A 13,355-nucleotide genomic window follows, 5' to 3' on the forward strand; every position below is an offset into this window, starting at 1 on the left:
TCGGCCTTTACATCATGGTTCCACCAAGGAAAAGACCTGTTTCCTTTGGCAGGGAGATTTGGGAGGTCCAATGGAGCCTAGACTATTCAATTCGCCAGGATGACAATATTTTTAATGGCTTCGCTTCTCCCGGATGATGCACAGATATGAAGTCAGGCTGTAGCCCTGTCTGTCATTATCCCATTCTAGTAGAAGGGTTAGTCACGTTCAGGATGCAGTTTCCTGCCAGGAACTGTGACCTGGGACTTGGGGAAGTGATAAGGGTAGGAAAGATCAGCAGGAAGCTGCAATCTACACATTACTCAGGTGTGGAAGCTTGGTGACTGGCACAAGCCCACAGGAAGGAAAATAGTGACCCGTGGGTACAATGAGGCTGGCCTGTCTGGAAAGCTAGAGGGCGGGGCATGGGCTCCCGACAGCGCTCGGGCATACCTGTGGTGGCGATGCAGTCAAAGCCCACGAAGGCATAGAAGCAGGTGGCTGCTCCTGACAGGACACCGGAGAACCCGAAGGGCATGAACCCACCGATACCGGGATTCCCTTCTTTCGTCTCACTAGGAAAAGAACGAGTCACAGCAAAGATCACAACACTAGCTTCATGGTCCCAAAGACAAGCCATTGTAAACAGCCACCCCCTGACTTATGACCACTGCTCCAGACCCTCAGGCCATGACCCCTGGCAGCTGTCGCCAGCCACTGCGTCCGACTCTGTGGACAACAGGCCTCCGCTGGGTGTGGCCCAGACCACAATGGTGCACACTATGCCCTTTCCAGAAGCCTCTTCTAAATATAGACGTGGGGTGGGGATGGAATATAGGGACTGTGACAGGGTATCCTCAGGAAAGAGGAGAGACCAACAAATGCAGCCTCTCCCCCAGAATCCTGGAGAAAGAAATGGAGCCGGGCAGTGCAGGGGCCCCAGATGTAGGAACGAACTGCAAAAGTCTCCATATTTGCCAGGAACTCAGGTCTCAAAACAAGCATTTCCAAAGACACTGAGGTTTGAAAACTGCTCAGTTTCAGTCAACAAAACAATGTTTCCCAAGCACCCACGCACACACAGTAAGCAGCTGGGATGCTTCAGGTGGAGGCTGGTGCCTAGCACAGCTGGGCTCATGGGCGGGGATCAGTTGTTTGCTGAAGTAATGAATTCAAAGTCAAGCACATTTTGTGAACCCCAAAGTCCTTAAAGATCCAGAAAACAGTTCCAAAGGATCAAAACCTGTGACTCTAAAGTAAACACTACGTCTAAGCTTGAACAGTGGGTGCTCAGCCCTTGCCGGGACTCGCCTGGGCGGCACTCTCCGACATCAGTCTACCACAGGCCCTGCCTCTCACCAACTACTCGTAAGCCTCAGCCCCCTGAAGAGCAGCCCCGCTCCTTCTGTCTGAGAAGTGCAGCTCCAGCCCTCCCCTGTGGCCACATTTTCCACTTGGCTGCAGGCTTCTTGTCACTTACCACAGAGCCCCCAGGGCGAGGACGGTCACACCTCCCCACCGCCCCTCCTCCCAGACCACTTCGCCTCCCAACATGAGAACAGGAATGAAAGAATATTCCAACTCTATAAGCACTGATGCACTGAGGTTGAGTTAGCAACTCATTTCGGCAAAGTTGCTTTCAGTTTGATTTATCAATGATCTAATGAAATAAACAAATAATTTGGACCCAATTACTTTCCAATGAGGATTAACCTTTTACTGATTCCTCTGGGATAATTACATTTCTCAGTTCCAGAAGCTGCCATGGAGCCACTGGATGTGAAGCATGAAGACCCTAATTGTGGGACTTACAGCGGTTCAGTAGCAACCTGGGGGAAACCCCAAGAAATGCACAAGTGATAGATGTGGGGAAAATTGTTACCAGACTGAAATGGAAGCTTGTCATTTACTGAAATAAACCACCAACCCCGGCACAAAAAAAGGCAGCCCAGAACAGGTAAGTCAGCAAAGTGTGGTCCACAGTCCACACCGCAGCCGCTCCCATGGGCTCTGAGAATCACAAAGAACGTGGACACCCTGGTGAGCGGACTTCTACAATCACAGCACGGTGTGGTGGGAACTGCCTCCTAACCCACACATGATGAAGCCCTTCCATGCGATAGGGTTTTGTGGTGGGAACTGCCTCCTAACCCACGCATGATGAAGCCCCTCCATGCGCTATGGTTTTTTGGTGGGAACTGCCTCCTAACCCACGCATGATGAAGCCCCTCCATGCGCTATGGTTTTTTGGTGGGAACTGCCTCCTAACCCACGCATGATGAAGCCCCTCCATGCGCTATGGTTTTTTGGTGGGAACTGCCTCCTAACCCACGCATGATGAAGCCCCTCCATGCGCTATGGTTTTTTGGTGGGAACTGCCTCCTAACCCACGCATGATGAAGCCCCTCCATGCGCTATGGTTTTTTGGTGGGAACTGCCTCCTAACCCACGCATGATGAAGCCCCTCCATGCGCTATGGTTTTTTGGTGGGAACTGCCTCCTAACCCACGCATGATGAAGCCCCTCCATGCGCTATGGTTTTTTGGTGGGAACTGCCTCCTAACCCACGCATGATGAAGCCCCTCCATGCGCTATGGTTTTTTGGTGGGAACTGCCTCCTAACCCACGCATGATGAAGCCCCTCCATGCGCTATGGTTTTTTGGTGGGAACTGCCTCCTAACCCACGCATGATGAAGCCCCTCCATGCGCTATGGTTTTTTGGTGGGAACTGCCTCCTAACCCACACATGATGAAGCCCCTCCATCCGATATGGTTTTTTTGGGTAATGCCTTAGAACTTCAGAGAGACAAACTATTTCATGAAAGACTGTGTGGCCATTGTCAGAAAAACAAATCTAGAGCTGGTTAAAAAAAGAAAAAAGAAGAATCTTACAGATTTTAATAAAATAAACAAGCAAGTCATGTCCCTGTCCCACTGCACTCCACCTCTTAAAGTGGCTGACTCGCTGCCCTCCATGGCGTGTCCCAGGGCTGGAGGCAGATGTAGCTGAAGGGGTCTCACACAGGCCCAAGGGCTGGGCTACAAACGCCACTTTGGGAGGCCAGCAGAGTTCATTGTTGCTAGGACATTCAGGGTAAGGGTGACTGATGAAAGTACGCACCATCAGCTGGCATGGACAACCTCTTCATAAAAACCATCAAATTAAATCTTGACTGACAACTAGGAAACATTTAATTCCTGACCTGTAAACAGCAACCAGTAAGGCAGCACCCAGGGTTTTCAAAGTTGACTGTTTCTTCAAAGATTTTTGATTTGGCTTTACTCCACCATAAGTGAATGGGCACCAAGAAATTTGGCATAAATGTGACTCAGGAATGTTTGGGTATATGTATTAAAAGTCCTCATTTCTCTGTAATAGGATTTAGTCCCCAAAGACTAAAAGGCTCTTTTTATTTGAAGTATTAACCATATAATATTAGAGTTAGTGAAGTTTCGTGCACTTAATTCAATAGGTTTCTATTGGTATCTGGCCATGAACTAGACACACATCAATGCCTGCCCATTAATCAGGCAACTGGGCACCTGGCCCTTAACAACCAGCAACCAAGTTGGCATGTGACCACTCAGACCCCCAGTGCCTCAGCCTCCCTTGCAGCTACATGTGGCTGGCTACTGGATTCTGCAGGGGAATGGGGGCAGAAGGGGCGTGTGTCTCCGGGATCTGTCCTTAAAAGCACTGGGAACACTCTGCTCCACACTTGCTCCCTTTCTGGGACAGCTGGATGATGCCAGCACCCACAGCCCAGCTCCAACCAGGTAGGTAAGGACAGCATCCTCAGAGATGACAGAACAACCAGGTGTGCCACGACCTGGGTCCCTGAAAGCCTATATACAGCCTCTCTGGCCGGCCAACTGAACTGCTCATTCCGGGACGTGAGACATCATTTTAAAGCTACCACAGTTTAGAAGAATCTCTATCTGAGCAGTTTAACCTTTAGCAGTAATTAAAATAGACTCATGGGCAAAATCACACTCCCTGTTCTCCATCCCAGGACCCTAAGTTTCACCTGAAAATCTAACAAAAAAGATACATTATGGCCCTGACCGGTTTGGCTCAGTGGATAGAGCCTCGGCCTGCGGGCTGAAGGGTCCCAGGTTCGATTCCGGTCAAGGGCATGTACCTTGGTTGCAGGCACATCCCCAGTAGGGGATGATCGATGCTTCTCTCTCATCGATGTTTCTAACTCTCTAGCCCTCTCCCTTCCTCTCTGTAAAAAATCAGTAAAATAAAAAATAAAAAAAAAAGATACATTATAATTATTTGGCTTTTGTGAGCCCGCCTATCACCTGCCTCTAACCCTGAGTGCCCTGAGCCAGAGACAGGTCAGGGGGATGGGGCCACAGCTTTTCAGGGCTGATACAACCCAAGTCAAGTGTGGGAGAAAGAGATTATTAGAATCACAGTTTGATACTTTAGCAATTCTGAAAAACTTTGATAAAAGTTCCACATATTTCTTTTTCTGGGTTATTAAACATTTTGAAATAAAGTGGTATCACCATCGTATTGCAGAGAAAATCTTTTCTGATCACAAAACTCAGAAGAAGGTCATGAAACAGAATAAGAGAAGAAAGGGATTACTTAGTGAGTCTGACAGTGATCCTCAACTGTGTACATGATGGAATTAGAATGAAAACTCTGGTTTCACCATAAGCGTCCTTGTCATACCATGTTCTGTCTAGTTGAGGGGAATAAAATTTATTTTAAACCAATAAAACACCCTCAGCTATGTCACTACAAAAAAAATTAATAAAATGTTCAAATTCAAATCACATTACTGCAAAAAAGACTCGTATGGTTCTAGTCAGTTCCATCCCCCATATACACCAACTGCCACACGCCGAGGGACGGGCAGAGGGAGCAACTCACTTGTTGGAGCACAGGAGACCAGAGTTGTTGTGCAAATACTCCTCCGTGAACTGCCAGTTTTTAAGCGATCCTTTCACAAAGCCTGACACCACGATGAAGCCCAGGACCAGAACGTTGACACAAGTGAATATTTTGTTGACCATAGCTGACTCTTTCACACCAACAGTTAAAAGTCCTGAAAATGTGCATACACAGGAAACATGGAGCATTAACCTCATACCAGGCAAATCCTTCCTGGGATGGGGACGGGAATGAGGGCGATGACTTAAGAAGAACTCACATGGCATCAAACTCTAAAGACTTCTGTGAGCCTCTGGGGATGGGGCTGAGTTCGTGATCTTTCTAGAGGCAGTGATCACGACGTTTAACAATGCTATGTGGACGCCATCCAGGGGGCACCAGGCTGCAGAGATGGGGCATCAAGCCCCCCAGGAGATGAAATGAGCGCCTCTCCCTGCACCTTCCCCCTCATTAAAGTATTTTATGAGAACCACCCTCAGGAGCAGGATTTTAGTTTCTCCAAGGAGACACTTGGCTCAGTTTCTTAGTAGAATGAGTTTTTCAGATCGGAAATTATTCAGATCGCCGTGTGGGTGTTAGCAACATCAGCAATGACAGTGTCTGTGGTTGTGGAACTGCCACCCCGTAAGCACTAGGCCAGACTAGTTCTAGCTCGTAACTCACATTAAAAAACACACCAGGTGATAAAAATGCCCAGAAACCACATGACAACGCAGGACCACCTCGGGATAAAGATGCCACCTGGTGAGTTCTGTGCAAACTGTCAGCAAGAAAAGAGGCATGAAAAAGTACCCAGTGAGCACACAACACAATTTATGATTTGAGATCGCCTCTCCGCATTGTGTCTTTTATATAACCTATATATTAAAAGACCAGTCGCTATGATGCGCACTGACCACCAGGGGGCAGACACTCAATGCAGGAGCTGCCCCTGGTGGTCAGTATGCTCCCACAGAGGGAGCGCAGCTCAGCCAGAAGCCGGGCTCACAGCTGGAAAGCATAGCAGCGGTGGCAGGAGCCTCTCCAGCCTCCACGGCAGCACTAAGGATGTCCGACTGACGACTAAGCCCTCAGTTGGACATCCCCCAAGGGCTCCAGGACTGCGAGAGGGTGCAGGCCGGGCTGAGGGACCCCCTCCCACACCCCTAGTGCACGAATTTCTTGTACTGGGCCTCTAATTCTACAATAAAAGAGGCTCACATAATAGGCTGAATTCTGAAATGCAGACAATAGAAGAGAATAGAATGATTCATCACAGGGAAGACACCACACTCTGCTGTATCTTTCCTTTTGTGTCCCTCCCTCTCGTGTTTATGAAAATCTGAGTAGTGAAAACTTAATTTCTGATACATGTACCTACCACTGGACCAGAAATACTGCTGAGTCTGGCCTATGCAAAATTATTTCAATTACATAGTGGGCAAAATTAGATGGGTTGTTTTTAAAACCCATGCAAGGTTTTCTAACCACAAAAGAGAATTTATCTGCATTTCATCAACTTAATGTTTATGTCAGCAAAACCCCCACCTAGTGGCTGAAACACGGATACATGTAAGAAGAGGCTGCTATCAGCTGTGGGCAAGCACTATCAGGCATTTTTAAATTCTGTATCCATAACTTTGTCATAAAACTTATTTGCTTAAAGGGTGTTTTGACCACCAGTAGGTGTAAAACCAACTGAGACGTCTCTGACGCCCCAGACGCTTGTTAGTGTTCCAGACAGACCTCGTCCCTGCACCTCAACCTGGCTGATGAACACCAACTTTCCTTCCCAAATGGTCATCACGGGGTCAACAGTGTATTCCTGAGTCACTTGCACAAAAAGCCTGAAGTACTAAAAAAATGTTACTCAACAGTCACATAAACACCTGAGGTTCTCTGTTAGCTAAATGACACACAACTCAGCAGCTATTAAATAGGCCAGCCCTACTGTGAATGTATCATAAGTCATTAAGACAAAAAAAGATGTCTGTATTAATTACAGAAAGAAAATGGGGGTGGAGGGGAGAAAGAGAAAAAGAAGAAAACCTGGTCTTTCTAGAGACCTCCAGTAGGAACCTGCCTTCTTGGACCCCTGCCTCGATCTGATGGCCCTCTCGCGGTGTGGGCGCACCTGTTAAGATGAGAATTATGATCACAGCAAAGATGTCTGGGTTTGTGGCCAGCACTCCAGGGGCGTTCAGAGACATGTATGTCCGAGAGAACTCCCCAATGGGTTTGCCAATCAGCTCATCAAACGTTGCACTCCAGGCTCTTGCCACACTTGAAGTACCTGTCACAAAACAACACATATCAGAGGAACGTGAAAGAAAGCAATTAACTAAGTATTTGTCATTGAGCTGGACGTTTCCAGCATCCGTGCGGGGTCTCAGATGGTGCATGGGACTCTGCAGCAGGCAGACCTCAGCATGCACACTCAGAAGAGGGTCAACCAGTGTTCACAGTGAAATGAAAAGTTCAAGGAAGCTTCTAGGGCCTGGGGGAAAAATGTATTTTCTGCCGCTGCCTAACACACGTGTATACATGTGTTTCAAATATATAACTACATGATTAATAAAAGTTTTATAGAACATGTTACCCTCAACATACATATAACCAAATTATTAGTAAAGAATTTACAAAACAATGTTACCCCTTGCTACCTGAGAGGCACTCAGAGAGTGTTTATTCAATTCTACCTATTTTATTTCATAAAAAAAGAAACACTGATGGCAAGCCATGGAACTGATGGCTCAAGGTACTCCCAGGGCGCAGTGAGCAGTGTGCGCCTTCTCGGAAGCTCCTTTTCCAAGATGCTCCTGGTGAACACTGCTCTCCCATCAAGAGGAGACCAGGGCATCACACGCAGCTGACTCTCACCTCTGCCACTCTGTGCCTGACCCTGGGCTCACAGCCACAGGTCCCCAAGCACCTGCTGGCAGACAGTTCTCTCCCTGCACCCAGCCATGAGGAACGCAAATGGAGGCAGCACCCCCAATGCCAACAACAGCTGACTGTGCGCTCTCCTTCTCCCTCTCTCTCAATCTGAATAAAGTCCCTGCTTTCCTAGTGCTGTTCCTCAGGAAATATTGCTAAAATTCCAATAGTCATACATAGCATTTTCCTTTACTTTCTCAAAGGGGGTTTTGCTGGTGATTGCGGTCTGGATCACCCTCAGGAGTTTGCTTGCCAGGGTGACCTGCAGACTCAATTTTGCTATTTGGTTTCATGATAAGTATTTTCCCAACAACTCAAAAATTAAACCACATTTCTTTGTGCCGAGCAGCTCGCCTATTATGAAATCTGTCCATCAAGGCCACAACCCAGTGAAGACACATGGTCTCCCATCTCCCCCAGAGGCCGGCTCACTGCTGATGGGGCTCCCGAACCCCACCCTGCTGGCTGAGAGGGGCTGCCTGGCCTCCCCCACCCCCAGCTCTGAGTCAGGGCTTTAAAACCCCATGTTGGCTGGAAAAACTGCCCTCCCCAGCAGCTAAGGGTGAGAAGTTCCTGCAGTGGCACATGACAGATGCATGACCCCACATAGGCCAATGGCGCTCTGGCAAAGCATCATCATCTGTACTCTAGGACTATCAGGCCTCACGCTCTCCTGTGTCGTGCCCTGGTAAATCTTCTGGAAACACAACAGCCCATCTAAAATTGTTGCATTCCCACCGAGAGACCTCAGCTTGTGTGAGCGTTTGCACTTACAAGTTTCATTGTTATGAAATTTATTTTGGAAGTTGGAGGAGTAAGCCAGGTTGGTTCTGAGCAGACAGCGCAGGGCTGAAAGGGAAGGTAGTCTGGGTGTGTGGCTGTGGCGCCCACACAGAGGCCACACACAGTACCGTGCATGATATTCCCAGTACTCAGAGGCTCAACTTACCACATCTTACTGTCTTTTGATAATATTACAAAAAAGCCTGATAAAATATAAGTGGAATGTTTAATGGCTATTTGTATTTCTACTTCTGTGAACTGGCCATGCAAATCCTTTGGTTATTCTTTTATTTCAGGTGTTTGTTTCAATACAATGGTATACAACCATGAGGAATGTTACTATGGAAAAACAGTTAACACTGTGAGGCATGTTTACTACCTATTGTTCTATGCAGAAAGAGAGATACTGTGCCAAAAATATGCATTTAAATTCACAAAAATAAGAACAATGGTCAAATCCCTAGACAGTAAATTCTCATGAACAGAGACTGTCTTTTTTCTTCATTGCATCCCTAATATCTAGCAAAATGCCGTGCACAGAGCAAGTGCTCAATAAATATTTGTTGAGAGAATGAATGAATGAGAGAATTACTACCTCCCAGTTCTCAGATTGGGTAATTTCTACTTTCTTCTTCATGCTTTTCTATACCCCCCCATCTTCCTATGTCCATGATGACTTTACTCTAGTAGTCAAAAAAAATTTCACTAAAAGAGACTAAATCCTTTTTAACTAATTAGAAACATCCCATGGTTCTATGCCTTCCATGTTAACAGGAACGACCTCCTTGCTGGCCGGGCTTGTCCCCTCTATACCCCAGCACACCTGACCATGAACACCAAGAGCAGCTGGAGGGCCAGTGGTGCCTCTGCCTTCCCTAAAAGGAAGAAGGAAAAAGGAGGATGGATAATGGTCAGGCAAGGAGGTTCTCCTCGGAAGAAACTAGACTTGGTCTATTTGGAGCAAAGTAGGGAAGTGGGAATGACAAAAGTGAACGACTCACCGATGATGTAGGAGAGGATGAGGTTCCACCCTGTGATGAAGGCCCAGAGCTCCCCAACGGTGACATAGCTGTAGAGATATGCCGAGCCGGTCTTGGGGACACGAGCACCAAACTCGCCGTAACAAAGGCCAGCCAGCACGGAGGCCAGCGCCGCGATCAGGAAGGAGATGACAATGGCAGGGCCAGAGTTCTCACGGGCCACAGCGCCGGCCAGGACGTACACGCCGGCCCCCAGCGTGCTGCCCACCCCCAGCGCCACCAGGTCAAAGGTGTTCAGGCAGCGGGACAGCCGGCTGTCCTCGCGGCTGCAGTCCACCACCTTCCGCCTCAGCATCTGCTGACCAAGGCTGAATAGCACCTTGCATCCCATTCTGCTGATCAAATCTGCAAAGAGAAAGCACAGGGTGTTTCATCACTGCCACTCCTTTCACCCCCTCTAATCGCAACACGGACAGCAACCAGGTCCCTTATTATGATTTATGGCTAAAATGTCTTCAGTCTCAGAATTCCCCAATCAGAACACTACCTAGGCCCTCCTGCCTGAGCCTGACCTGAGCGCACACCCGGGGCCAGCCAGCAGCTGACTGTACCATTTGCTCTCTGAGCACCCACAGTTCTTTCAGTTCATAGGAGAAACCGTGTGCGGGCAGAAGCTACGGAGTACGGGAAACTCACATGACAGAACTGAACCAAAAGTGTGGGGTCAGGAGGGGAGACTAAAACTACAAAAAAATGGTCCAGTTTAGAGTTGAGGCAGGGGCCTGCTCACACCCCATGTCCTCCCTGGGCAGCAGGAGTCCATCTGCCTCAGGAGAAATGTGATGTGCGAGCCTGGACTCTTTAAAAGCCCCCGGGTCTCCATTTGTCTGAACCCAAGCAGCGAGGGGCACATTCACTCACCTCACACCTGTGCTTGACACAGCCAGTGTTTAAGGAAATGAAACCCACAGTCCTATGCCCGGAAGCAGTGTCAGGGCCGGGGGGGCTGAAGGGTGATGGGGCTCCATGGAAGGAGTGTGGGACCAGGAGAAGGTTTAACTGTCTGTCACAGAGGCTGCTACTTTCATGGGGAAAATCAGTCCATTTCATGAAGTGAGGACAGAGGCATAAAGTCTGAAAATCCACCTGGGGACATCTCTGCATCTAGTCAGAAGCCTCAGTTATAAAGACACATAATGTTTTTCTAAAATGCTGTGCCCCCCCGCCCTGACACTGCTTCCAGGGATAGGACCGTGGGTTTCATTTCCTAAACACTGGCTGTGTCAAGCACAGGTGTGAGCTGAGTGAATGTGCCCCTCGCTGCTTGGGTTCAGACAGATGTAGACCCCGGGGGGCTTTTAAAGAGTCCAGGCTCCCACATCACATTTCTCCTGAGGCAGATGGACTCCCGTTGCCCAGGGAGGACATGGGGTGTGAGCAGGTCCCTGCTTCACCTGGTAACTCTGCACCTTTGCTTCTGACATTCACAAGGTGCAACAGCCTCAAAAATAAGGTGCTTACTTATAGCGGAAAACCCCCAGGAACTAGGAGCTGTGGGATCCCCTCCTCCTTCCTTCTACTGCAGGCAGCTGCTCGGAGATGCTGATGTGTGGCAAAGGGCATTGGCTAGATCCCCCACAAAGTTCCTCTGATGAAAGACGGTGTGGGCTGCTGATCCCTGATTACGTGAGCATTCTTAATATAGCAAAACACTCGGGAGGAAGGCTAAGAATGGCTCCCAAGGAATGTAAGAATGTGAGAGCAGGGTAAGTCAGGTGACATTCTTTATACATACACACACACCTGAAAAACAACCTCCATTTTTTTTGTGGTAAATAAAACAGTGATAATGATGAAGTCCCTGTGGTAAATAGTTTTTCTTAATCAAAGAATAACTGAAAAGAAAAAAAACTTTCAAGTAATTTTTAAATTGTTTTTTTTCAACCTCACTTGGGGATATTTTTTCATTGATTTTTAGGGAAAGTAGAACAAAAAGGGAAAGACAGAGAGAAACAACGATGTGAGAGAAACACATCTGCACCAGCCCGACCAGGGCCCAGGCCAGGGAGGAGCCTGCAATTGAAATGCGTGCCCTTGACCGGAATTGAACCCGTGACCCTTTGGTCTGTAGGCCGATGCTCTATCCACTGAGCAAAACCAGCTAGGGCTTTCAAATATTTTAATAGAAAAACTTCTCCCCCTCACTACATCCTATGCCAAAACCAAATGCAAGAGTCAGATAAAACAGGAGCTACTCTAATTTAAAGAGAAATGGTACGCCAAGACCCACTAGCTAGCCTTGACCTCCCCAAACCCCACCACCCCCTCCTGGCTCCAATGTCCCCTCAGGACTCTAGGAACCCAAGAATCTGCATAAAACACACTATCTATAGCAGATCTTGATGGCACCTAAATCCCAGAACAAGCTGCAAAAGAATTCTTAAGTAAAAGAGTGAAAAATAGAAGAGGGAGAGAAATAGGAGCAAGAGTAAGAGTTTAGGAGTAGGAAAGAAACTGGAGCCTGCCACTACCTTGAGAAATGCAAAGTCCTCCAGAGTCAAAGGCAGAAACACAGCCCACTGTGTCACTGGCACACTGTGCACACCATCAGGGAGCAGCCAGCAGCCACGGAGCATAGCACTCGCCGTCCACACCAGGAGCACACCCTGTGGACGAGGCCTTTGTGCAGAAGGCCTTACCATCTGTAGGTATTAAGAATTCTGTTGGCCCTGGCCAGTGTTGCTCAGTGGTTGAGCATCAATCCATGAACCAGGAAGTCACAGTTCAATTCCCGGTCAGGGCACAAGCCCAGGTTTTGGGCTCCATCCTGGGTAGGGAGCATGCAGGAGGCAGCTGATCGATGCTTCTCTCTCATCATTGATGTTGCTCTCTCTTCCTTCCCCTTCCTCTCTAAAGAAAAATATCAATTTTTAAAAATCTCTTTAAAAAAAGAGTTCTGTTTGAAAGAAATGTAGGAATTTAAGAAACCCACCACTGTGAAAAGGCAAACCTGTTTTCTGATGAGATGGAAGTACTAGGTGATCCTGAAAAAGCACAGAAGCTATAAATTTTAAAAGAACAACAACAGAGGGTTTTAGTTGTCAGTTCACTTAAAAAGTCAACAACCTACCAAAGGTCTAAGTTGATATATTCTAGCACATAAGTGACGACCATCCTGCTGGGGTGCTGATGGGCAGACTATACCTGGAATATGATGCGAGGACTTGTCACCTTGTCACCCAACAATCACCTGGGTCTTGGAGCAAGGATGTTTCAGTAGGGATGAGCTGGGGGCTTCAGGCTCCTGAGAAGCAAAGAAGAGACATTAGACACAATCTCTTTGGCCCCAGAATCTCCATGCCTGTGGCTATTACAAGAGGAATGATTCCATTTGGCTCAGTACCAGGAAGGACTCCTATGTAATGCAAACTAAGATTGGATGAGAGCGGGAGGTCACGTCACAGGGAGTGGGCAGACACGGGGTGGTTACAAGAGGAATGATTCCATTTGGCTCAGCAGCAGGAAGGACTCCTAGCTGTAATGCAAACTAAGATCGGATGAGAGCGGGGAGGTCACGTCACAGGGAGTGGGCAGACACGGGGTGAAGCACCACCAGGCAGGGGCATCAATGGGGGAATTCAGAAGATAGGAAACCAACAAGATGGCCTTGAATCCAGGCATGCTACCACATCACTTGTATAAATGGAAGATCATATTTTAAACTAGAGGGCCAGTGCACGAATTCATGCACCAGTGGGGTCCCTCGGCGTGGCCTGTGGGGATTAGG

At 48.0% G+C, this 13,355-nt stretch overlaps 1 protein-coding gene across 4 annotated transcripts in view; it reads right to left on the reverse strand.

The window, feature by feature from the left end:
• SLC7A1 (solute carrier family 7 (cationic amino acid transporter, y+ system), member 1) overlaps window positions 1-13,355 on the reverse strand; it is a 44,227-nt gene that overhangs the window by 10,361 nt on the left and 20,511 nt on the right. For 2 of the 4 annotated variants that reach the window (XM_014548548.1, XM_014548549.1), the window contains exons 2-6: window positions 12,773-12,872; window positions 9,590-9,973; window positions 7,003-7,161; window positions 4,869-5,043; window positions 433-554 (exon numbers count right to left, since the gene is read on the reverse strand). In XM_014548548.1, coding sequence (XP_014404034.1) covers window positions 433-554; window positions 4,869-5,043; window positions 7,003-7,161; window positions 9,590-9,959 — 826 coding nt within the window. In that variant the 5' untranslated portion in view covers window positions 9,960-9,973; window positions 12,773-12,872. Of the gene's footprint in view, window positions 1-432; window positions 555-4,868; window positions 5,044-7,002; window positions 7,162-9,589; window positions 9,974-11,089; window positions 11,302-12,578; window positions 12,630-12,772; window positions 12,873-13,355 lie in introns of those variants that run through there. The other 2 variants (XM_014548550.1, XM_014548551.1) reach the window with 2 other exon arrangements.

Source organism: Myotis brandtii, unplaced genomic scaffold, assembly GCF_000412655.1.
Source record: "Myotis brandtii unplaced genomic scaffold, ASM41265v1 scaffold513, whole genome shotgun sequence".
Classification (NCBI taxonomy): domain Eukaryota; kingdom Metazoa; phylum Chordata; class Mammalia; order Chiroptera; family Vespertilionidae; genus Myotis; species Myotis brandtii.